The 25,581-nt window shown below is 40.1% G+C and overlaps 1 protein-coding gene across 5 annotated transcripts in view; it reads right to left on the bottom strand.

Annotated features, from left to right (window-relative positions):
* Positions 1-1,917: 1,917 nt before the first annotated feature.
* Positions 1,918-25,581, bottom strand: part of LOC115224785 — a 34,139-nt gene continuing 10,475 nt past the window's right edge. For 3 of the 5 annotated variants that reach the window (XM_036513796.1, XM_036513797.1, XM_036513795.1), the window contains 10 exons: positions 22,704-22,835; positions 19,492-19,620; positions 18,820-18,892; positions 17,885-17,967; positions 15,171-15,387; positions 13,895-13,959; positions 13,368-13,385; positions 11,197-11,214; positions 4,906-4,956; positions 1,918-2,382 (listed from right to left, as the gene is read on the bottom strand). In XM_036513796.1, the coding sequence (XP_036369689.1) occupies positions 2,303-2,382; positions 4,906-4,956; positions 11,197-11,214; positions 13,368-13,385; positions 13,895-13,959; positions 15,171-15,387; positions 17,885-17,967; positions 18,820-18,892; positions 19,492-19,620; positions 22,704-22,835 (866 nt within the window). In that variant the 3' untranslated portion in view covers positions 1,918-2,302. The remainder of the gene's footprint in view (positions 2,383-4,905; positions 4,957-11,196; positions 11,215-13,367; positions 13,386-13,894; positions 13,960-15,170; positions 15,388-17,884; positions 17,968-18,819; positions 18,893-19,491; positions 19,621-22,703; positions 22,836-25,581) is intronic. The other 2 variants (XM_029795700.2, XM_029795699.2) reach the window with 2 other exon arrangements.

The following is a 25,581-nucleotide window of genomic DNA, read 5'->3' as shown; positions in this document are numbered from 1 at the left end:
TGGCCGATGCCAGCACCGCCTCGACTGGCTTCTGTGCTGGTGGCATGTAAAATACATCAATCCGACCGTGGCCATTGCCAGCCTCACCTGGCACCTGTGCAGGTGGCACGTAAAAAGCACCCACTACACTCACGGAGTGGTTGTCATTAGGAAGGGCATCCAGCTGTAAAAACATTGCCAGATAAGACTGGAGCCTGGTGCAGCCTTCTGGCTTCCCAGATCCCCGGTCAAACCGTCCAACCCATGCTAGCATGGAAAGCGGACGTTAAACGATGATGATGATGATGATGATATATATATATATACACATACATACATACATACCTATACATTTGCATAATAAATGCATACATATTCCAATAATGGACAAACCATCAGGTGACTAATGGTTGAGACTAACACTGCTTATAGTTTTTTCCAGTTAGGCCTATTCCATAAGTAATAACAGGCCCCAGACCAGATGTAAATATGTATGTTGGCCCTTTTTGCTGATAATAAAAAAGCATAAACCAGAATTGAAATATAAGCCCAACACCCCATTAGAAAAGCTTTATAGGCTTAAGTCAGATATGAAATTCTGGCAACTATTTAAATCTATCCATTAACCCTTTGCGGAGGCGCACTGGCCCAGTGGTTAGGGCAGAGGACTCGCGGTCGGAGGATCACGGTTTCAATTCCCAGACCGAGCGTATGTGTGTTTATTGAGTGAAAACACCTAAAGCTCCACGAGGCTCCGGCAAGGGGTGGTGGCGACCCCTGTTGTACTCTTTCGCCCCAACTTTCTCTCACTCTTTCTTCCTGTTTCTTGAGAAACGCTGCGATGGACTGGCATCCCGTCCAGCTGAGGCGAACACATACGCCACAGAAACCGGGAAACCGGGCCCATGAGCCTGGCTAGGCTTGAAAAGGGCAAAAAGATTAACCTTTAAGTGTTTGGATTACTCTGTCAAATGCTTTTTAATTCACAGTGTTTTAACATAATCATGTGTTGTATTGTAGCTTTCAGATTCCAGTGTTGTGATTGTTAATTCTCAGAATGGCATTGTAGGGTGGGTGTGAGAGACCAGATCTGGTTGGTTTGAACATAAAATGGGTGAAATATTTTAATCAGATATGGCTGGTTTAAATGCCAATGAGTTGAACTATTTTAATAACCAGAACATCACTAATATCGTCGTCGTTTTTGTTGTCATCATCATCATCATCATTTAACGTCCATGTTCCATGCTGTTATGGCTCAGCCAGTTTGACAGGAACCGATCTATCCAAGAACTGCATCAAGTTCCAAGGTCTGCTTTGACATAGTTTTTCTTTTTTTTTTAATGGCTGGATGCCCTTCTTAATGTAAACTACTTTACATATGTGGGCTAGCTACTGTCTTCCTACACCATTTGCTCTACTAAGGTTGCCATGTAATTCAAAGGATAACATGGATCTCGTATTTGTTATTGATCGTCTATAAAGATGAAGTTGTATCTCTTAATTTACTGCTTTTGTATACAAATACTGAGAAGAAATCTTGTAGAACAAACATTATAAGAGTAAAGAGTATATACCCCTTGTTGAGTGAAGATTTTCTTATCATTTCATTAGCATATCATAGTTAAAATACAAGGAGTGAATACACACACACTCACACACACGTGGCAATGCTATGTTCATAAAACACAAATTTAAATTAACCAGTCAAGAAATAGGATAAATCAAAAAGAAGAAAACAATAAAAGAAAAACTAAATCAATAAAATAAACAAACAAATAAAATACTTAAGATAATATATCATTGTGTCTTCAGAATCACATGTCTATTAAAAGGTAGTGTCTTCCCTAAAGTCATAAGGGTGATTCACCAGGGCACAACTTACTATCTGCTTTGTAATGTGATACTTTTGCTTGGTACAAAGAATTAATTATCAAGCGTTTTATTCGTTGTATTCCGCCACCAAGTGATTTAATAGCAGGCTGCTACTAAAAATGTTTATAATGTTATTCCCCTCACACAAGCATATGGACTTTAGAAAAATAACTTAGTTATCATTAAGCTAGTGTTAGTAACATAAATTGTGACTAAGGTTTGGTGGAAGATTTCAATTCAGAACTTTTGAAAACAAGACATTTGTACTCAGAGCCAAAGCTGGTTTCAGCCGGGTTAGTAACGAAAGGGTTGATGTGTGTTAAAAATCTATAAATTTTATAATTTTTATAATTTTATTTTCATCCTTGTTGGATCCCACTTATCTGTCCACAACATCTTTTTTTTTTTCAATTGATGATGTTAAATGATGATGGTGATGATGAAACTTTCACTGGGTCGAAAGCAGCTCATTTAATTCAATTCCACTCTTCTGGTCTGATTCTCTTCCGGATGCACTGCTTCCTTGACCTTCATTAACAGAAAGAGATTGAAAAGAAAAATTGTTAAATAACTAAGTACAATACTGTAAATTTGATAGAGCACAATCATGAATACAAGAAACTGAAATGGGGATCTTCTGAAGGGTCCCTTGAGAAACATTGCATAGCCCTTCCACATGCAAACTAATACCTCCCTTTTTCAAGTAAGGGACCTTTTCTCCCATGCATAGAGGGAGTCTTTATTGGCTTCCACTTCCTTTTCCAAGTGAAACTTGAAAAAGTTGATGAGGGTTCAGCTAAAAAGGAAGGAGTCTGTCTTCGGCCCTTTCTCTTGGGTCCCCAACACAATCCCTTTCACTAAAGCCATCATCATCACTGTCATTGGCTTTATATTGTATCTGAGAATACAAGGGTCTGTTGAAAAGGATCAATTAATTATGATTTTATTTAACATATCCCCCTCCCAGATTCACACACTTATTGCAGTGGTCCTTCAGTTTTTCTAATCTCTGTAAAAGAACTTGGAAGGTCAGGCCTCTAGCAAGGTCTTTCGTGATACCCTTAAAGCCAGGAGCTTTTCAACACCCCCTTGTAGCTTAGCTCAGAGATGAAGGGGGTCTCTCCAAGTTGAGTTGCTACTTCTCTCCACATTAACAGGTCACAGCTCTGGTACCAAAGACATGCAATTAAAATGTCACAGGAAAGAATTGCATGACGAATTCTTCAAGTTGAGCTGAACCAGAAGCAGACACAGCAAAAGACGAAGAATGTGGGAGTTGGATGATATCCATAGTCTCATTTGGTTATGTTTGGGAAATTAATATATCCTTGCATTGGATATATAATGTAAGAAAGCAGCGGGGAAGAAAGTATATACACAATGCACTACTATTACTATTTACACAAGACACATTGATCTCTATCAACGGCTCACAGTGAACTGCTACCAACCCAAACTGCCAATCGCTCACAGTTCTTTGTTTTATAACAATGAGTCAGTTCACTTTTTAGTTCCTTGAGGAGTGGTTGGAATCCTTTCAGAACAGGAACCCAGCAGGAAAATGTAATGATGATTGCTTCTGGTAAGACCCTATGGAAGAAGGGCCTGAGGATTCTGCCAGCAAGACATACGCAGGAATACTGTGTGGAAAGGATGGATGGAAGGGTAGGATGAATATTGTGTTTCAGTTTAGCTAACCTGAGGAAGGGATCAGAGGATCTGAAATATAAAATTGTGTATAAAGCTTTCAACCATTTATCTTTTGCTGTTTATTCATTTATGTCGTTGGACTGTGGCCATGCTGGGGCATCGGGTTTTGTTGAAGAAATCAACCCCAACAATTTATTTTTCGATCTGGTACTTGTTGTGTCAGTTTGTTTTTGTTTTGTTTTATTTGCTGAAACCACTAAGTTACTAGGATGTAAACAAACCAGCACTGGTTGTCAAGCAGCAGCAGGGACTAACACACACACATACAAGCAAATGTATAATGTGTATATAAACAAACTTACGTTTGTTTTTTCTTTAAAGCTTCCAATCTGTATTCTAGGATACAGACAAGAAGGTGATATTTTCAAGTGCAGCATTGCCATTAAAACGGCAAAAAATTGGGTATTAATACCCTTAAAAGGCACAAAAGGTCCTGAGTCTGTTTTGGTTTGATTTCTACAGTTGGCTACCCTTCCTAACATTAGCCACTCAACAGAGTCTACTAACTGCATTTTATATAGCACCAGCACACATACACACACACATATATACACACACATGACTGGCTTACTGACACTTCTCTCCTACCAAATCCATTCACAAGGTTTTGGTTAGCCCAATGGATGCTCGCCTAAAGTTCTGAATAGTGAGACTGAACTCGAAGCCACTTGGTTGCAAAGCAGGCTTCTTATCAACACTGCTACGCCTGTGTTTCTTCACGTTTTCTTTTCTTTGTCTATTTTCCCATCTTAGTATGAATTAGATGACTATGCTGTTGAGGGTGTGCCCTTCCTGATGCAATTTCATACCTGCCTTTTTAAAATAAGGGATCTTTTCTCCCAGTGCAGCTTCATATGCACAGAAGGGGCAGAGTCTTTATTGACTTCCCCTTTCACTTCCAAGTTCAACTTGAAACAGTTGATGTGGGTTTGGGAAAAAGAGGGGTCCGTTTCCAGCCCTTCCTGTCCACTCACCCACACAACCTCTCTTGGTTAAGCCACAAGACAGCTAAACACTAAACACGGCCCAGGGTGACCAATACCTACAAACGAATTTGGTAAATGGAAACTATGTAGTAACCCATTGTATATACATCATCATCATTTGACATCCATTCTCCATGCTGGCATGGGTTGTACGGTTTGGCAACATCTTTGCTGTTGTTACTATGTCACCTTTTATTTCGACATAATGTATCTAGGATTACGTTCTCTAATGTGCCCTTCCTTGTTTAGCCACAGGTCAGCTTTGATCCTGCAAACCTATGATGAAAGTCTTCTGACCACGACCATGCTGTCATAACTATTAATGTAAAAATATCAAACTGGAATCTTGACTCACCAATTTTCTTGTAGCTGTTGTTGTTGTTGTTGTTGTTGTTGTTTAGCTTTCCTGGAATAAAAAAAAACACAGAATAATGGCAGTTTCAAAAAATATTCAAATATGTCAAACCATTAATCCCTACACATTTTTCTTTTTCTTCTCTCTCAGTTTTTTTTTTACTCTTAATCCCTTCTGTCTAAGAGCATAGGCTCGAAACATTAAAGAGTTTTCCATTCTTCCAGCGCATTAAACTAATACACCTGTTGTTCCTTCACTTGCCTTCATCTTTTGTTTTCTGTAAATTTGAGCACTATATATATATATATATTGGTAAAACGGTAAGATAACAAAAGAAAGAAAGAGACCTCAATATTTTGTAAATAGGGGAAATTTATCTGTAAAATAATATGTGACAATTATTCGGTAGCCAAGATAAAACTCTGAGTTTCGGATGGCGAGGTGGAAATCCACACCACCATCTCTTTGGTGTGATATCTTGGCTACCGAATAATTGTCACATATTATTTTACAGATATATATATATATATATATATACATATATATATGATTTACAAATAATAAATTAATAGAGAAATACAATTGACAATCCCTTTGAAGGAATCGTTTTTGCCTTCGTTTGTTATATTATAATATATTTATATATTACCTGATAAATATATTCCTCCTGGCTGTAACACATGAAACACAAACCTCAGGATGAAAAATAGCAGCTAAGATATTTTTAAGTTTCCGTCCTACTCCTCCTTTTATTGTTTTTTTTTGCAAGTATTATCACCATAAAACCTTATTGTTTCCTCTTTTTATTATCGTTGTCTTTTGTCTCAAATGCTAGCTGAAGCATTTCTCCACAACATATAACTTTCACTCATAGAAACTTATTCACATGACCACAAAGCATTTCGTCTCAAATCTTGTCTTTCTGTCGCTTAAATTTCTACCCCATCATTCCCAGTGCGCTACTATATAAGGTAGTGACCATACGGCGCAAAACATGATAGTGTAGTGTAGCAGGTTGAACTTAAGATCATTGCTTTGCTTATGAATTCTGCCAAATGCGAGCTTTCTTTTCAGGTACATGATGCCACTGCTCCCCGTCCCTGGGCCTCTAGGGCCCATACCTTCCACACCCTCAGGGTTGGCACTCTCAACGTAGGCACACTGAAAGGTAGGTCTGGTGAGATTGTTGAGATGCTTGAACGGAGACGAGTTGATATCTGTTGCATCCAAGAAATAAGGTGGAGAGGCGGTTCTGCTAGGTTCCTCACAGGCAAAAGACACAGGTACAAGATTTTCTGGGCAGGAAACACTGACGGGGTTTTTCACTGAAAAATTGGTAGATAAAGTACTTGAGGTAATCAGAGTAAGTGACAGAATACTTAAGATTAGAATAGTGCTTCATCATAGATTAGCAACTATTATATCGGCCTATTCCCCTCAGTCTGGACTACCCGATGGACAGAAAGAGTTTCTATGACACCCTACTGCAGACCACCTCATTGATGAACGACAGGGACCTTCTCTTTGTGGCTGGTGACTTCAATGGGCATGTTGGACGACATGCTGGGGGCTTCCACGGCGTACATGGAGGCTACGGTTATGGTTCCCGCAACGAGGAGGGAACCAGGCTGCTGGAGTTCTGCGATGCGAATAGTCTTATGATTTGCAACACTAACTTCAGGAAACTGACAAATCACCTGGTCACCTACCGATCGGGCCAGCATACTAGCCAAATCGACTACATCCTTGCCAGAAAAAGGGAAAGATGGCTGCTTATAAATGCCAAAACCTTCCCAGGCGAAGAATGCACCCCACAACATAGACTGGTAGTTAGTGACTTTAGGATCAGGACTAAGAGGAGGACTAGAAGATGACCAACATGGAGAAGAAGGGTCTGGAAGCTTAAAGACCCTGCGAATGGACAGAGATTTAGAGACATGTTACTTGAAGCCTTTGACGAAATAGAAGGGGGTATAGCTACACATGGGGTAGAAGACAACTGGACGCTTCTGAGGGACAACCTGCTGAAAGCCACTGACCAGATCTGTGGCTGGTGCAAAGTCCCCTCAAGACCCAAAATAACGTGGTGGTGGAACAATATTGTTGACAGGGCTATTAGACAAAAGAAATAGGCTTGGAAGGACTGGAAGAACAGTGGTAGCAGGGAAGTGTATCAGACTGCCTGAAGGGAAGCTAGGAGGCAGGTGTATTTAGCCAGAGGGGAAACAGATAAGAAAAAATTTGCCAATGTCCTGCACCGTGAGGATGAAAGACTTGAGGTATTTCGTATAGCAAGACAGTGTGTGAGAGAGAATCGTGACGTTGTAGGAGAAAAATGTTTCGCATGGATGACGGCTCACTTGCGCTAAATGAGGATGCAAGAGAGAGGTTTGGAGATGCCACTATGAAAGGTTGCTGAATGAGGAAAATGAATGGGATAAAGAGAGTCTGCCGAATGTTGACCCAACAGTGGACCAGCAATCCGAGTTGACAGTTCCTTAGTAGTTAAGGCAATTACAAGCATGAAAACAGGGAAAGCCCCAGGCCCATCAGGAATTACTGCAGAGATGCTCAAAATATCTGGTAGTGTCGGCTATAGCCTAGTCACCCGTATAGTTAACCAGGTGATACACAAAGGAGTCATAACCAATGACTGGTGTAGCAGCATAATAGTCAACTGCTACAAAGGTAAAGGTGACGCCCTAGATACAAATAACTACAGGGGTATCAAGCTGCTGGATCAGGTAATGAAGGTTACGGAGAGGGTTATAGCCCAACTAATTAGAGAGAGAGTTAGCTTAGATGAGATGCAGTTTGGGTTCATGCCAGGGAAAAGTACTACTGATGCTATCTTCCTAGTAAGACAGCTACAGGAGAAATACCTAACCAAAGACAAGCCCCTATACCTGGATTTTGTTGATATGGAGAAAGCCTTCGACAGGGTCCCCCGATCCCTTATCTGGTGGTCAATGAGGAAACTAAGGATAGATGAATGGTTAGTGAGAGCTGTACAAGCCATGTACAGAGACGCTGCTAGTAAGGTGAGGGTTGGCATCGAGTACAGTGAAGAATTCAGGGTAGAGGTTGGGGTCCACCAAGGTTCAGTCCTCAGTCCCCTCCTATTTATCATAGTCCTCCAGGCAATAACAGAGGAATTCAAGACAGGATGCCCCTGGGAGCTCCTCTATGCTGATGACCTTGCTCTAATTGCTGAGTCTCTATCAGAACTGAAGGAGAAGTTTCAGGTGTGGAAGCAAGGTTTAGAATCGAAGGGCCTTAGAATCAACCTAGCCAAAACCAAAGTCCTAATAAGAAGGAAGGTAGACTAATCACAAACGCCTTCAAGTAGATGGCCCTGCTCGATCTGTAGAAAAGGCGTAGGTAGAAACTCTATAAGATGAACCAAATGTAAGCTATGGACGCATAAGAGATGTAGTAATGTCAAAGGAAGACTAACTAGGAAAATATTTTTATCTGTGGCAGATGCTCAGGAGCAATAAACTCTGAAAATATGCAGAGACCAACTTCTACCACGTTCCAGGGAGAAAAACTAGAAGTAGTGATAGCTTCCGCTACCTAGGTGACCAAGTCAGTAGCGGGGGCGGGTGTGCTGAAAGTGTAACTGCTAGAGTAAGAATAGCCTGGGCAAAGTTTAGAGAGCTCTTACCCCTGCTGGTGACAAAAGGCCTCTCGCTCAAAGTAAAAGGCAGACTGTATGATGCATGTGTACGCACAGCCATGCTACATGGTAGTGAAACATGGGCTGTGACTGCTGAGGATTTGTTTAAGCTCGCAAGAAATGAAGCTAGTATGCTCCGATGGATGTGTAATGTCAGTGTTCATAATCGACAGAGTGTAAGTACCTTGAGAGAAAAAGATAGGTGTGTGAAAAAGTGCCACACCCTGGCAGTTGAGGGGACCTGTGGAAGAGGTAGACCCAGGAAAACCTGGGACGAGGTGGTGAAGAACGAGCTTCGAACTTTAGGTCTCACCAAGGAAATGACTAGAGACCGAGACCTATGGAAGTATGCTGTGCGTGAGAAGACCCGGCAAGACCAGTGAGAACAGTCAGAATCAAAATCAAAATCAAAATCAAACCAAATCAAATCAGATATCAGAAAGCAGAACCAAAATTGAGGCCGATCAACATCAGTGGAAGTTGCAGCTGTGGTTAAGCGAACCATCCGATCGTGGCTGTTGCCGCCCCATCTGGCTTCCGTGCTGGTGGCACATAAAAGCACAATCTGTTCGTGTCCGTTGCCAGCCTCGCCTGGCCCCCGTGCCGGTGGCACGTAAAAGTACCATCTGCTCGCATCTGTTGCCAGCCTCGCCTGGCCCCCGTGCCAGTGGCACGTAAAAGCACCATCTGTTCATGTCCGTTGCCAGCCTCGCCTGGCCCCCGTGCCGGTGGCACGTAAAAGCACCGTCCATTCGTGACCGTTTGCCAGCTCTGTCTGGCACCTGTGCAGGTGGCACGTAAAAAGCACCCACTACACTCATGGAGTGGTTGGCGTTAGGACGGGCATCCAGCCGTAGAAACACTGCCAGATCTGACTGGGCCTGATGCAGCCTTCTGGCTTCACAGACCCCAGTTGAACCGTCGAACCCATGCTAGCATGGAAAACAGACGCTAAATGATGATGATGATGATGATGATGATATCTCTCTCTATATAAACGGCAGTTTGTCTGTGCATTTTCTGTGTGTCTGTTTTCTCGTACCCTCACTCTGACCACGGCTTTCAACCGATTCTGATGAAAACTTGACACACACATAGCCCAATGTCATAATTCAAAACTAACGCAGCGAAAATTTTGAAAAGTTCCCCCAGTTCTGAAAAAATCGATAAATTCGACATGGGGTCGAGAATCAGAAACCCAAACCACAGACCGTCTAGGGGACGCAACTCCACCTTTTTTAACTCTCAAAAAAATTTACCATAATTTTTTTCCATTTTTTTGCTATTTTTTGGCTATAACTCTCTAAAAATGCTTTATAGTTATTCCCTTACAAACCTGAGCAACGCCGGGCGATACTGCTAGTATATATATAAATATAAATATTTGAAAAATGTGGATGCCATCTCTACTAATTTTTTCAGATATATAATACTGTACCAAGAACTTTTTTTATTATTCTGCTATATTTATGTGTGTGTGTGTGTGTGTGTGTATCATCATCATCATTGATTAACATCCGTTTTCCATGCTGGCATGGGTTGGACGGTTTGACTGAGGTCTGGAGAGCTAGCGGCTGCACCAGGCTCCAATTTGGTCTGGCAAAGTTTCTACAGCTGAGAGTGTAGTGGGTGCTTTTTATGTGCAACCAGCACAGGAGCCAGTGAGGTGGGCTTGGCATCAATCACATTCGATTGGTGCTTTTTATGTGCCACCTGCACAGGAGCCAGTAAGGCAGGACTGTCAACGAGCACATTTGGATAGTGCTTTTTATGTGCCATTGGCACAGGAGCCAGTCAGGGGGCACTGACCCCGGCTACGATATTGGTTTTACTTGACTCAACAGGTTTTCTCAAGCATGCCAGTGGATAACAAAAGAATAAAAACCAAACATAAGAATTCTACATTTTGATGGTTAGAAACAGAGATTCTATGACAAATAGTTATCTATTCATTAAATATAGCAAACTTTATTTAAGAAAAATTGTGCTCATTATATAACATATTAAAATCAATTATAATTAATGATTGAAATACTTAAATGCCTTCTGAAATTTGTGACAGCATTTCATTATAAAATTCCCATTAAAATTTAATAAAATTAATTTACAGGTAATTATATAATACATTTCTTCAAGACAAAGATGACTTGTAGAATTGCCAATGTTGTACGATGGTGCGTAACTAATAATAGGCCAACTGGTTCAGTTTTGGCCTGGGGTTACATTATCGAAGGTGATTTGTCTTTTATTCAGGCATAGTGTATCTTGGACAACATTATCTAATGTATCCAGTTGTTTTTTCTGGCATAGAGTATCTAAGACAACATCATCTAATGTAGCCTGTTATTTTATTCTGACATAGTGTATCTAAGACTACATCATCAAATGTTTCCTGATTTTATTGTGGCATAGTGTATCCAGGACTACATCATTTAATGTGTCATGTCTTTTACTCTGACATGGTGTATACACTACCTAGAGTGTCCTTCATATTTTCAAGTCAGAAAAGTACTCTTTGATAGGCACCTGACTTGCTATTTCTAGCAGGTTAACTAACCATTTGTTGACTCCCTCTTTAGTTTGTCTTAATATGTGAAGAAGTTATTACTTACGTTTCTTGCGGCTTTGAACTGCAGAAGAAAGAAAAGAAGAAACATGGAATTTGGCTTTTACCATTTACAGCAGTCATCTACACACCCTCCCACAACAAACCCTTCCAGCTCCAACACACTTTTAAGTTTAGTGGTAAGGTGTATAAACAGCCATAACACTTAGTGACGAATACATACATACATATAAACATACTTATACACACACACACACATATACATATATATATATGTATATATATATACATATATATGTATAAATATCTCATTTGTTCAAGTGTATACAGTGCAAGGACATCTCTCCACAAACACAGGATACACATACATATACATAGACATATACTTATATACATACATACATACATATACATATATATGTATGTATGTATGTATGTATGTATATATGTATGTATATATATATATATATATATATATATATATGTATGTATGTATGTGCATGTAGGATTTTTAAAGTGGTCAGTTGGCAGAATTGTTAGCATGCTGGGCAAAATGCTCAGCAGCATTTTGTCTGTCTTTACGTTCTGAGTTCAAATTTCACTGAGGTCAACTTTACATTTCATCCTTCTGGGGTTGATAAAAAAAGTACCAGTTGAATGCTGGGGGGTCAATATGATTGACTTATCCCTCTCCTAAAGTTGCTGGCCTTGTGCCAAAATTTGAAACCACTATACACAGGATTTATATTCAATCTGTTATTAGTTTCACGCTGTTAAAAACCTGGATGATAGCTTGGAAACCCACGACATGCTATACAAGCTTGTCAGATTATTGTGCTGTAAACAACAGGAAAGTCGTTATAGCTTGAATTTAATCTGAACAGAGTCTTTATTTTGCTGATCTCACCAATTACAGAACATTGGATGATATATAAATATGTGTGTGTGTGTCTGTATGTGTGTGTATACATACACACACATATATGAGGGGGTATCCAAAAGAAACTGGAATTTTGGAATATTATTTTATTCACTTAGTTTTACATGTTTTCACTCTTATCGCTTTCAAAGTATTCTCCATTTGAAGCAATGCATCGATGCAGATGCATTCTTCTCTGTTGGAAGCAATGCTGCAACTCTTTGCAAAATGATGCTTTTTATCACTTCCGTCATTTTTTCCCCCTCACCTCTTCCTCTCCTGCAAATTCCGTATCACCAGCTTTCATCACCAGTTGATGACCTTCAAAAAAAAAAAAAGGTTCAGATCAACTTCTAGCTGTTCTTTCAGTTCGTGACATGCATTCGGATGTCACTGCTTTTGATCTTCCATCAGCAAGTGAGGCACAAATTTGGCTGCAAATCTTTTCATATGCAGTTCTTCATTCAAAATTTGTTGGTAGGAGCTCCAGGACACACCAATCAAATCAACGAGCTTGTCAATTATTCAACAGCGGTCCTCCAAGATCGGTTCATGAATTTTCATGATGTTTTTATTTGTTCAGGAGGTCGACGGTTGTCCTGAACAAGTGACTATTCATAAAATGTGAAAAGCATTCATAAATTCATGTTTTGCTCATAGCAGTGTCCTTGTAAGCGGTTTGAAGCTAGACAACTGTTTCGGTCACTGTTTTCCTCAGCAGAAAACAGAATTTCATGGAAGCACGCTATTGCTTTGTTTCAGCAATTGCAAAAATTGATGAAGAGGGGAGAATCATTGCAAAGCAAAGACACACCATGTGGCTGTTCAACTTCACACGGTGATGCCTGTTGTCAGACTGATGCCTGAGGGTTGCATCAAGTGGCTTGTAGTGGTGGAAGCTTGAACTGCAATGGCGTTGTCCCTCAGAGAATGTTTCCAGTTTTGAGTACCCCTTCATATATATATATGCATATGCATACATAAACATATATACAAAAACATACATACAAACCTACATACATGCACACATGCACACGCATAAATACTTATTTGATATTATACACATAGCCCTCCTATGTGACAGAAGACGAGACCTTTGTAATTTGTACAAAGTTTTGTTGTTTTTGTTGTGCTATTTTCTTTATGTTGTGCATATAAATCATGGGGTACCCTACCTAAAGGGTGTACAGTGACCAGTAAAGCTTTTTACACATGGCTGTATATGTGTGTAGGGTGTGGCAAGTTTTTGTTGGTTGTGAACAGTTTTGATGCAGGAAAATATTGCAGGTTATACTTACGTTTTATTCTTACAATGTCTGTTGTGTGTGGGAAAAATAGAAGAGAGAGAGAGAGTTGAATAAGACAATGGTAACATTAACAACAACATCAATATCAACTGTTTTAACAACAACAACAACAACAAGTGTTACAAAACACACAGCTACTACCACCACAACCACTGCCATACCAACAACTACCACAACAACAAGTTGATTACCACCACCACACTCACTATTTGCCATCACAATGACCACAATCAAGACAACCACAACAGCAACGACCACCACCATCACTACCACCTCCACAACAAACAACCAGCATCATATATTCTGATGCAACCCAACAATTAGGATAACCATCACAACGACCGCGACCACAATATCAACCACCACCGCAACAAGCATCACAACAAACACCAGTGCCGTGACCTCATCGACAACTACCACAACACAACCGGCTACCATCACAACAACCACTCCTAGCCTATCACTGCCTGTCATCACACAAGTACAATATGAACAACAGATAGAATTATTATACTTACAAGCAAATAGTATGACGGTAATTATAAAGAGTACACAAATAACTGCTATGCAGGCGTGGACGGTCCTGTGAAGGAGATATATAAACTCAAATATATTCCCATATACAGTATATATATATATATACATATAATATATATATATATATGTTAAAATTATATTAATTATTTATACATACTAAAATTATTTATTTATTTATATTGCATATTAAAATTATATTCATTATATACATTAAATTTAATACTGAAAAGATAATGAAAACAAATTGCCCATATTGCACGATTTTTATTTGTGGATGGTGTGTGTGTGTGTGTGTGTGTGTGAGACATTCTTGTTTGTTGTGACTTCACAGTTCAAAGGGACACTTGTCTGAATGTTGCTTACTTCATTTTATTCTTGTGTATATATATATATATATATATATATAAAAATACATATCTATATGTATATATATAATGTTGCCATTATATATATTTGCAAATCCATTATATATATTTATATATATATATATATATATATCTCACTCCTCTCCCTCCCCCTCCCCCTCCCCCCCCCTCTCTCTCTCTATATCTATATATATATATATATATACATATCTATATGTATATATATACATAATGTTGCCATTATATATATTTGCAAATGTATTTATATATCTCTCTCTCTCTCTCTGTATATATACATATACAGACACACACACACACATATATATATATACATAGATATGTATAGAATATATGAATATATCTCTCTCTATATATCTATTTCTATCTATCTATCTATAGTGATACTAAATAATTAGGGTTCAGCAAAGATTTGCTTTACCACATACCGAAGTTTAGAAATAGCAGCCAAAAAACGTTAGCTATTTCTTCTACTTTAAAAAGGGACTCCCAGAAAACCAAATACTTGAAAACAATCCACACAGGCAGAGAGGAAGAAGTAATGAAAATCAATCAATATCTGGTCACCTATGGACGCACGTTTCGGAATTAGGTTGGAATGAAGAATATAGAATTATACTTTACCAACCGTTTTCCTCTTCAGCATAGGACCCCATCAATAATTAAATATTGAAATAATAAATTCGAAGGTACTGGAAAAATTGAACTTATCTCTCCACCTAACTGTATCAGACAGATAATATTCAGTGTTAGTACCGCTAAATTCAAAATGTGAATGAGGTTCAATATCTATCTATATGTATAAAACGTGTATGTGTGTGCACGTGCATGGACCCATGTATGTGCTTGAGTATCAAATCAATCTGCCACTTACCCAGGGGAATATGCAGCTCCTTCATATGTTTCATTGGAAGTTGTCTCCTGTGATGTTTTTTTTGGATTTATTATGTGTGTTGTTTGTAGCAAACGAGGTTTTGTTGTTATTTTTGCCCATAAAATAGGGCGCCTTGTTGTTCCTTGAACAAATGGAATCGGTGATCCTCTAGGTTTCCAGCCTGGAGGTAATGGTGGGAACCTCTCTTCTGCTTTCAATTAAAAAGAACAAAAAAAAAGCATATATAAAAGTAAGAAATAAGAAAGAAAAGAAATTGATTTATAGATTTTGAAGTTGTAGCAGTTATGGCAATAGTAATTGCTGTGCTGGCGGTGGTGGTAATGGTGAGTGGTGGCTGTGATGGTAATGGTGGTAGCAATAGCAGCACTAGTAGTAGTGATAGTAGTTGCTGTTAATGTTGATGTTTAGCCCCAGTTTAGATCTGATCCAACACACCTACCTATGATCCAACACACTACAGCCACAATGTACACATATATATACACATATATACACACACACGTACACACACACACACACACATACATAGGGGCAGGTGTGGCTGTGTGGTAACAAACTACGTTCGAAGATACTGTACTTGATATGGGCGGTAGTGCCTTGCCGGTCTATGGCCTACCTTCAACAAACCGGGAAGGCACAAACACTCTGTCTTTACATTTGCTGCGTGAGACATGTTTTAATGTTGACAAGCTTGCCGAGTACATAGCCGACAATGAGCCAAAGCTCCTTCCAGAACAGAAGTTCGCTTACAACTCCGTTTTTAATTCAGTCCGGGCCAAAGCTGTGGGGATATTTTTTCTGGACGCTCCTGGGGGCACTGGGAAAACTTTCTCACAAATTAATATTGGCTGAGATTAGGCGAACACAAGGCATTGCCCTAGCTGTGGCATCATCTGGAATTGCAGCTACTTTGTTGCCAGGCGGCAGGACAGCTCACTCCACTTTCAAGCTTCCGCTTGACTTAGCGAAGACTGAGACACCAACTTGCAACATCAGTAACAGCTCCGATCAGGCAGAAGTCTTCAGACGATGCAAGCTTATCGTTTGGGATGAATGCACGATGGCCCACAGACGTGCTCTTGAGGCACTAGATAGATCTCTCAGAGACATCAAACACTCTTCAGCTCCCATGGGAGGCATAACACTTCTTCTTTCAGGGGACTTCCGACAAACACTTCCCGTTATTCCCAAAGGGACTAGAACTGATGCAGTAAGTGCATGTCTTAAGTCATCCACATTGTGGCCACTGGTGAAGACTCTCAAACTTCACACCAATATGCGTACTCATATGCAACATAATATCACATCAGCAGCATTTTCTCACACCCTCCTTGCACTTGGCAAAGGCAAAATACCAGGGGATGAAAATGGTAATATTGCCATCGATTCCATTTGTACCATTGTTAAAATGCCTTCTGATCTCAGAGATGCAGTGTTCCCAGATCTACAAGCTAATTATCAGAATATGGATTGGATTGGCCAAAGGGCTATTCTGGCCCCGAGGAATAAAACTGTTCACCATATTAATGATGAAATGCTAAAACTCATTCCTGGGGATGTCTATGTATATAAGTCTATCGATACAACTCCTGACCCAGAGGACGTCATCAACTATCCAATAGAGGTACTCAATTCCTTTGAGCCCCCCAGACTACCACCACACATTCTCAAACTTAAAGTTGGTGCCACTATAATGCTCATTAGAAATTTGGTTCCCCCAAAACAATGCAATGGCACACATTTGATCGTTAAGTCCTTATCTCCCACCGTAAACTTATATCAATATTTTCCTGAATAATCATCATAATTCAGTGCAATCATTAACAGTACTTTCAAGCAATTCAGCCCCGAGCATCGCCAGGAGTTTAACACAGGTATAAATCAAACCTCCGAGTTTCGGATGTCGGGGCGGAAACCCACACCACCATCTCTTAAGTTATCCGGCCATCAGAAAGAATGCCATGAAAATGAGCATCAAAAAAAGGGAAATTACTGTGTGATTGACCATTATTAAGACAAAAGAGCTGTTTAAAAGATCACTAAGTGAGGGGAGGGAGTAAAAGTAAGGGGTAAAGATGTTCATAGTATTCACATAAGCGCACATGTCCATACCTACACATGTGCGCCCACACACCCACATACATATGCCTTATAAGTATACATTCATTCACCTTCACTTGAAACACACACATTCTCACCCACACCATTCTCCAAAAATATATATATATAAAATCCCACACAAACACGCGCGCACCAAAAAGGTCCATATACACATCTATATACATACATGCACAAGAAAAAACAGGGCTAAGGGCAACAATACAGAAAAAAGTATAAAGAAGTAAAAAAAATATAAGCAAAGTTTTTTACTCTTACTGCTGCTTATGTGTGTGTGTGTGTGTGTGTGTGTGTGTGTGTGTGTGTGTGTGTGTGTGTGTGTGTGTATGTTCACCACCACTGCTTGACAACTGCTGTTGGTATGTTTCTATCCCTCTGACTTAGCTGTTTGACAGAAGAGAATAACTAACAGGCTTATTTTTAAGAAAGCAAGTCCTGGGGTCAAATTCATTCAACTAAATATTCTTGAAGGCGGTGCCCCAGCATGGCCGCAGTCTTACGACTGAAACAAGTAAAATACAAAAGATATATGAGTGCATTATGGATAAGTATTTGTGCAGTTCAAAAGGACTTACGTGAACATGTATCATTGAAGCCAAGACATGTGGCAGGGATTGTATGATTTCCAGGTATTTTGGAGAGACGTATTTTAGAACAACTGAAAAAGGAGAAAGGACAGATCAGAAATTGGACTATACATTTATGCCAGTGTTAAACAACGGTATATTGGAAGGAATTAGGTGTTTAGAGTGTCCTTACAACAGAGCAGTGGGCAGCCTTGGGACCTAGCACCAGAGCTAAGCTGACCATGATGAAGGGTTTTAGAAAACCCGTCAAGCCAAGTGAAATTGTTGTGGCCGATGCCAGTGGCATGTGACTGGCACCTGTGTAAGGTAAAAAGCATTGTTCGGACACTGAGTCTCTGAGAGGCAGTGACAGATGACCGAGACCTTTGGCAATATGTCCTGTGCTTGAGAAGCCCTATCAAGCCAAGTGAGATCATAGTTGTGTCTGATGATGGTCTCACGTAACTGGCATGTAAAATGCACCCACAACACCCTTGGAGTGGTTGGCATTAGGAAGGGCATCCATCTCGAATCAGATTAGAACCTGGTACAGTTCCCTGGTTTACCTGTTTTCAGTCCAACCGTCCAACCCATGCCAGGATGGAAAATGGAATTGAAATGCTGATTAGGTAATGAGTGTCTTCCATGCACACCAACTGACCAACCCACCTCAGTTTGGCACTTTCATAAGGAGATTCTCTCGGCCTACAGACTGAAAAACATACTGCTATGTATTGTAATCTGTATTGGTTTGTTTATGTTCCTGTAACTTAGCAGTTTGGCAAAAGAGACTGATAGAATAAATTCCCAACTTTAAAAAACAATACAAAAACATAAGTACTGGGGTCAGTTTGTTCAACTAAACCCTTCAAGACATTGCCCCAGCTGGGGCTGTAATCCAATGACAAACGAATAAAGTAACAAAACAAATAAAGCTGGCTTACTCCATTTGTTTAACGCAATAACCATGTCCATTCCAGTATTTGTAATGGTCGTCTGCACAAGTCTCGCATCTACCTGTAAGAAAAAACAAAAATGGGAGGATGGGAAAAGAAAATGAATTACATATTTATATATCATCATCATCATCATCATCGTTGTTATTATCATTACCACCACCACCACCACCACCATCATCGTTATCGTTGCCATTGTCATCATGACCCTTGTTGCTGCTGCTGCTGTTGTCCTCGTCCTCAGTGTTGCCAAACACCCTGTCTTCTTCCGGTCGAGGTCAACTTTTATTTCCTCCATGGCTAGACATGCTTCCATGGAAGATTGGAAATGAAACGACCCTGCTTGTATGACAGTGGCACTCATTTACAACTATTGCTTGGTGTCAAGATGGTGGTGGTGGTGGTGACGATAGTACTGGTGTGAGTGATGATGATGGTGGTAGTGGTGGTGATAGTAGTGATGAGGATGATGACAGTGGTGGTGATGATGACGGCAGTGAAACTGGTGCTGATGATGACAATGGTTATGAGATCAACTTTCAAGGAAATTCAGCTGCCGTTATTTCCATACCTCACTGGTGGCATATGAGAAGAAGAGAAGCAGTTATTAATCTGTGAAAGAATAATTAAATAAGGAAATTAAGGAATCATGTGACCTACCTCGAAAGTTTAATTCCAGTCCTGGCTGACATACGCGATCAATTTTTTGACAGAACATTTTGTCTTCGGTTTCTATGTAACCATCATGAAAGGCACACTCACACTTGTCTTCAGAGGTTCGAAAGGAACCTTAAGAGTGAGAGAAAGAAAAAGGGTGAATGAGAGAGATAAGGAGAATGGTGAGTGTAGCTTGTCAAGTGTGGGCTTGTCGAGTGTAGCCTGTCAAGTGTGGGCTTGTCGAGTGTAGCTTGTCAAGTGTGGACTTGTTGAGCGTAGCCTATCAAGTGTGGACTTGTCGAGTGTAGATAGTTGAGCGTACCTTGGTGGGTTTCTCTTACTTCTTTCTCTACTTTCAACACAATTTATCTTTTTTACACCTTTTGTTCAGTCTTTCCACCTGTCCCCTTTCTGTTTCCAGACCTACTGGACATTTTCCTTTGTGTTACCCATACATTTCTCTCCATTTAGAGCCTTCCTTTGTTTACAAAATATATATTTAGTACGCTTATTGTTTACTTTGTATTTTCACATTTACGTGTTGTGTTTATTTTCATCAATGTCACCATCGTTTGCCCAATATTTCCAGCAGCCTTTCCCCGTCGACACCACCAAAATATGAACAATATTATCATTATAGATGGGACATTGCAAGGATTTTTTGGGGAAGCGATAACTGACGAGGAATTAGCACATCTGTGTCTTGTGAGTGAATTTTCTGCTTGTTCCTTGGTCGTGTTTCCGTTTAATTTGTCAAAATTTATGACACATGCAAAGGTAAAATATTCACCACTTAAAAGTGGATGTTGCATGAGAACAAAGAAATACTGCAATATTTACCAAGAGATAAAACTCTAACGTGGTGAAGCCATGCGTAAACGTATACCACAGCTATTGCCAGTGGCAGACAATCACTATTGGTTCCACTGCTCGGACTACTAGATTAGATAATTTCAGCCTAATTTGGCCTTTTCAATGATAGACACCAAGCAGAAATAGCAGTAACTGCTGCGCTAGCGATATACATGGAAATATAGAGCCGAAACAAGTGCTGAGGTCGCAAAAGGCCAGTGATTGTCTACCGCTGGTGACAGCAATGATGATGTGCTTTTATGCAACATTATAACCTTATGACAGTTTTCTCTTTGGTAAATATTGCAGAATTTGTGTATTCTAATGCAGCATAAACTTTATATATAATAATATAATGAAATTATTGTATACAGTGCTCAGGTGCACCACAACTTGTCAGAAAGTGCATATAAAGTACATGCAGTAATGTAAAAATGTCTGGAAAGCGAACAATGTATGAGTCAGATACATGCTTGCGTGTGTATGGAGGGGAAGAGAAAATCAGGTGTAGTGTTGGCGAATCTCAGAAAGCATGGAAGTTTTAAAGGATGCAGTGCTCCGACAACTAACAACTGATGCCAGCAGTTTGTTCCATGCTTCAGCAACTCTCAGCGTGAAAAAATGTTTCCTGAAGTCATGGGAGCTGTGCTGTTTTCTGACTTTGTAAACATGTCCACGGGTGTTAGATGGGTGGAGTTTGAAAAGGTGCTCAGAGTTATTGTTTGTACGATGGTTGATAATTTTATGGGTGTCTGCCAAGTCAGCTGCCAGACGTCGGAGTTTCAATGTGTCCATGCCCAGGGAAGTAAGGCGTTCAGGATATGGCAAATGCCTGATGGAGGGTATTCTTTTGGTTGCACGTCGCTGAACAGCTTCCAGACAATTGATATCCTGGGCAAGATAGGGGTTCCAGACCGGTGATGCAAATTCCAGGTGAGGTCTTACCATAGCTAGATAAAGCCGCAGAGAGATAGCCGGAGAGCGGCTCACAAAGGATTTGGTGAGTGATGCCAAGACACCCTCAGCCTTCTTGACAATTTTAGTGATGTGTTTTGTCCAACGCAAATCACTGTTGACAATAACACCCAGGTCACGTTCACATGAAGACTTTTTGAGACTAGTGTTGTGGAGGGAGTAGGTGGACGCTGGGTTTCTCCTCCCAAAATGCATGGTGGTACATTTGTCCACAGCCAGCTTGAGTTGCCAGTCCATGATCCACTGCTGCATTGTGTCCAGGTCTGCTTGCAATAGAGATCTATAGTGTACAGGATTTGACCTCTTTATTTCGAGATACAGCTTGATGTCATCTGCATATTTCAGCACTGTGGCATTCTTTAAGTTGGCATCTATGTCATTAACATATGCAACAAATAAAAGGGGGCCAAGAACAGATCCCTGTAGTACACCAGATGTCATCTCATAGGGCGAAGAGTGCTGTGCTAGAACTGTGACAACCTCTTTTCGGTTGAAAATAAAGGATTTCAGCCAGTTATAGAGTTTGTCTCTTACACCCAACGCAGAAAGCTTCACCGTAAGTCTTTTGTGTGGCACAGAGTTAAAAGCCTTTGAAAAGTCCAGGTAAACAACATCCACCCAGGATCCGCGATCAGTGATTTGGGTAACGTCTTCAAGAAACTCGATGAGTTGATTACAGCAGCTGGAGTTAGGAATAAATCCGAATTGTGACGGCTGGATGAGGCTGTGAGACTTCCAGAAGTTCCAGAGGGTTTCCCTGATACAGGATTCCATCAGATTGGCGATGCAGCTAGTAAGACTGACGGGGCGATAGTTGACAGGCGATGTGCGGTCGCCTTTGAAGTGTTGAAAATAAATACATAGATTGTACAAACACAGTTTCGCAAACAAGAAAGTAAAAAGGCAATTCTTTTAAAAGCAATAATATACCAGGAGTTGTCTCCCCTTGCACAAGGCCACTGAATTTTTGTGGCAGAAATGGTGATAGAAACAATTTAGTTTCAGTAGTGATTATTTTGCGGGAGAAAAGTTTTTAGCGTATTAAAGTTTATGAGAACTGATTGTTATGAGGAATTTTTTGTTGGGTGGGGGTGAGGTGGTGGCTAAAATCGTGTATCTAACATACCTATTTCTTTACTACCCACAAGGGGCTAAACACAGAGAAGACAAACAAAGACAGACAAACGGATTAAGTCGATTGTATCGACCCCAGTGTGAATATGGCGCTTATTTAAGCAATCCCAAAAGGATGAAAGGCAAAGTCGACCTCGGCGGAATTTGAAATACCGCTAAGCATTTCGCCCGGTGTGCTAACGATTCTGCCAGCTCACCGCCTTCGTGTAGTTTTCTTGAACAGAAAGTGATATTGTAATAGAAATGATATTTACCTGTGGGGCAGTTATCTTTATGGCATCTTTTGACATCAAATGATGACGTGATGAATAGGTTCCCAGTTCCAGAGGGACAAGGCAAACACTTGTCACAACTGCCATTCCTCTCACACGTTTTCACATAAGAACCTAGAAAAATCCAAGCGTAGAAAAATTCAAAAATGAACAAAAGAGAAAATTCAGAAACTCAGATTAGTCACAGCTGTTTCAGCTATGCCTGTTGATGAAATTGAACCATGAACACGACACAAATGCATGGGCGAAATAGCTGTAAGACTATAATGAATAAATAAATGTATGTAACCTGTAATTTCTGTTTATTTTGTGTATCATCCTGAAACCATGGATTTACAAATTTGAGGGTGATGGACTCCAACTTTGACTTTCAATTTTGGTTTACCTGGAGTACAATAGTTATCACAAAACTTTTTAATCAGTGATTTTAAGGGAGTGGTGTGGGTGGAGGGTGCAAGACTGCATAAGCCTTCGTGTGTGTGTTTGTGCTTATTATTTATGTTTTGTTTAAATTCTTTGGCACCTTCAGAACCTGAAGTCCTCCTTCAGCATCCTAGAGGGATAAAACACCACGACCCTGGCCAAGCATATATGGTCGTGAAAGAAAGTGCCATGGAATATAAAGAGTATAAAGCGGAGGATATTAGAGAAATGTAAAGCTTACTTCAGTAGCAGCAAGAAATGCAGATTATGCTTGGCTGAGAAAATAACTCTTGGCACCCACACATCTATCTCAACAAGAGAAGTGAGATATATAACACTTGCCTACATGAAAGGAAATACATCCTGTTGCATCTATGTGCGCCATCGTGACTATAAGTACCAGTCCCCCAACTTCAGCCCTCCCACCACAAAATACCTAGGAATCTGTAAAAGAATTTGACCAGAACAGGCACACACACTTGCCCTATTTCGGCAGACATCTACCCAATAGACCCATTTCCACCTCAACCAGTTTAAGTCCCTGCATATATACTACCCCTACGCACACTCCATACCTGCGTAAATGCTCCAAAGAATTTATCTCAAAGGAACACAAAGATGTTTATGCAGTCTTTCAGCTACCACCTAACAATTCCCCACCCCGAAAACACTACACACATTCCACTTCTACAAGGTCACCAGCCATAAAACACACACACACGCACATGCATAAGTGCAGGCATGGGATACAGGAATAGGTACGACAGTGTACTAAGAAGTTTTGTTCTCAACCATGTACTTTTCTGTTTAAACCTATGTGGCATTCTGGGAGAAAGTCTTCTATAGCCCTGGGCCAACCAAAACCATTTGAGTAGAATAGGTGACAAGAAATAAAAGAAATTGATGCTGTGTATGTGTGTGTGTGTGTGTAATCCATCCATCCATCCATCCATATATACATATATATATACATATATATATATATATATATATATATATATACTAGCAGATTGACCCGGCTTTGCTCGGGTGGATAGAAATTTGATGAATAACTTGTTTAAGCGTTAATTTTGACGAAATTGCATTCCATTTTATCCATACTTTTGGAAAAATCAAAACAAAGATATTGTCCGCAACAACGCATATTTCTATAAATTTGAAGAAAACAGCTGAACTTATGAAATCTGTAATTCGAATAAGGCTCAAAACACATAACAAAGTACAGTGTCAAAAGAAGACAAAAAGATGTAAACGTTTGTGGTTTTTTATTCGGTTGAGTCAAGAACAAGTTAAAATATAATAACTTACGAACGATTGAGCCTTTCAATGTTTTCGATGAAAAGAATAATTCAATCTTCTAATTTATTTTTATCCCTCAAAATATGTTGATTTTTTTCAGGGAACACTCGGAACGCTTCAAATTCACACTCATTTAATAAACACAACAGTATGAAAACATTTAAGCCATTTAAGACTGTCTTAGGGAAATAACTATATAAGCATTTTTAGAGAGTTACTTCCCTTATACAAACCTAACCAAAATACATTAAAAGTGAAAAAATGCTGGTAAATTTTTTTTTGAATCGTAGACTCATCGTAGACGCGCGCTAATACCCAGAAGGGCTCGATATGAATTACGACTATAAGATACCCGCTTTTGGTTAAACTGCACTGCAAAATGTGGGAGTAGTTAGGAATCTAAATCGAAGGGGACAGACACTCACACACACAACTCCATTTTTATATATAAAGATATATATATATATATATATATATATATATATATATATCGTTGTGTCTAGGGAGAGTCATTATGCCAAAATATTTAATACACACATTGGTTCAATTCCGCCCTTATTAAAATATCCGATTGTTTTGTTTGTCAAAAGTCTTTCACTGCTTCTGGCTGCCTTCCCATAGTTTTAATAGCTCATAAAAATATACTTTGGGTTCAGTAAATGATATTTATCTCTCACCAGATGGAGTACTTTTTTGTTGATCTTACCATCATGGGGCAGTACACACAATATATATATCATCATCATCATTTAGCGTCCGCTTTCCATGCTGGCATGGGTTGGACGGTGCAACTGGGGTCTGGGAAGCCAGAAGGCTGCACCAGGCCCAGTCTGATCTGGCAATGTTTCTACGGCTGGATGCCCTTCCTAATGCCAACCACTAGTGAGTATAGTGGGTGCTTTTTACGTGCCACCTGCACAGGTGCCAGACGAGTCTGGCAAACGGCCACGGTCGGATGGTGCATTTTACGTGCCACTGGCCCGGAGGCCAGGCGAGGCTGGCAAACGGCCACGATCGGATGGTGCTTTTTACGTGCCACCGGCACGGAGGCCAGGCGAGGCTGGCAACGGCCACGGTTGGATGTTGCTTTTTACATGTCACCGGCACAGAAGCCAGTCAGGGCAGCACTGGCAACGGC

This window comes from Octopus sinensis, linkage group LG26 (genome assembly GCF_006345805.1).
Source record: "Octopus sinensis linkage group LG26, ASM634580v1, whole genome shotgun sequence".
NCBI classification, from domain to species: Eukaryota; Metazoa; Mollusca; class Cephalopoda; order Octopoda; family Octopodidae; genus Octopus; species Octopus sinensis.
This window is presented reverse-complemented; position numbering and strand designations above follow the sequence as displayed.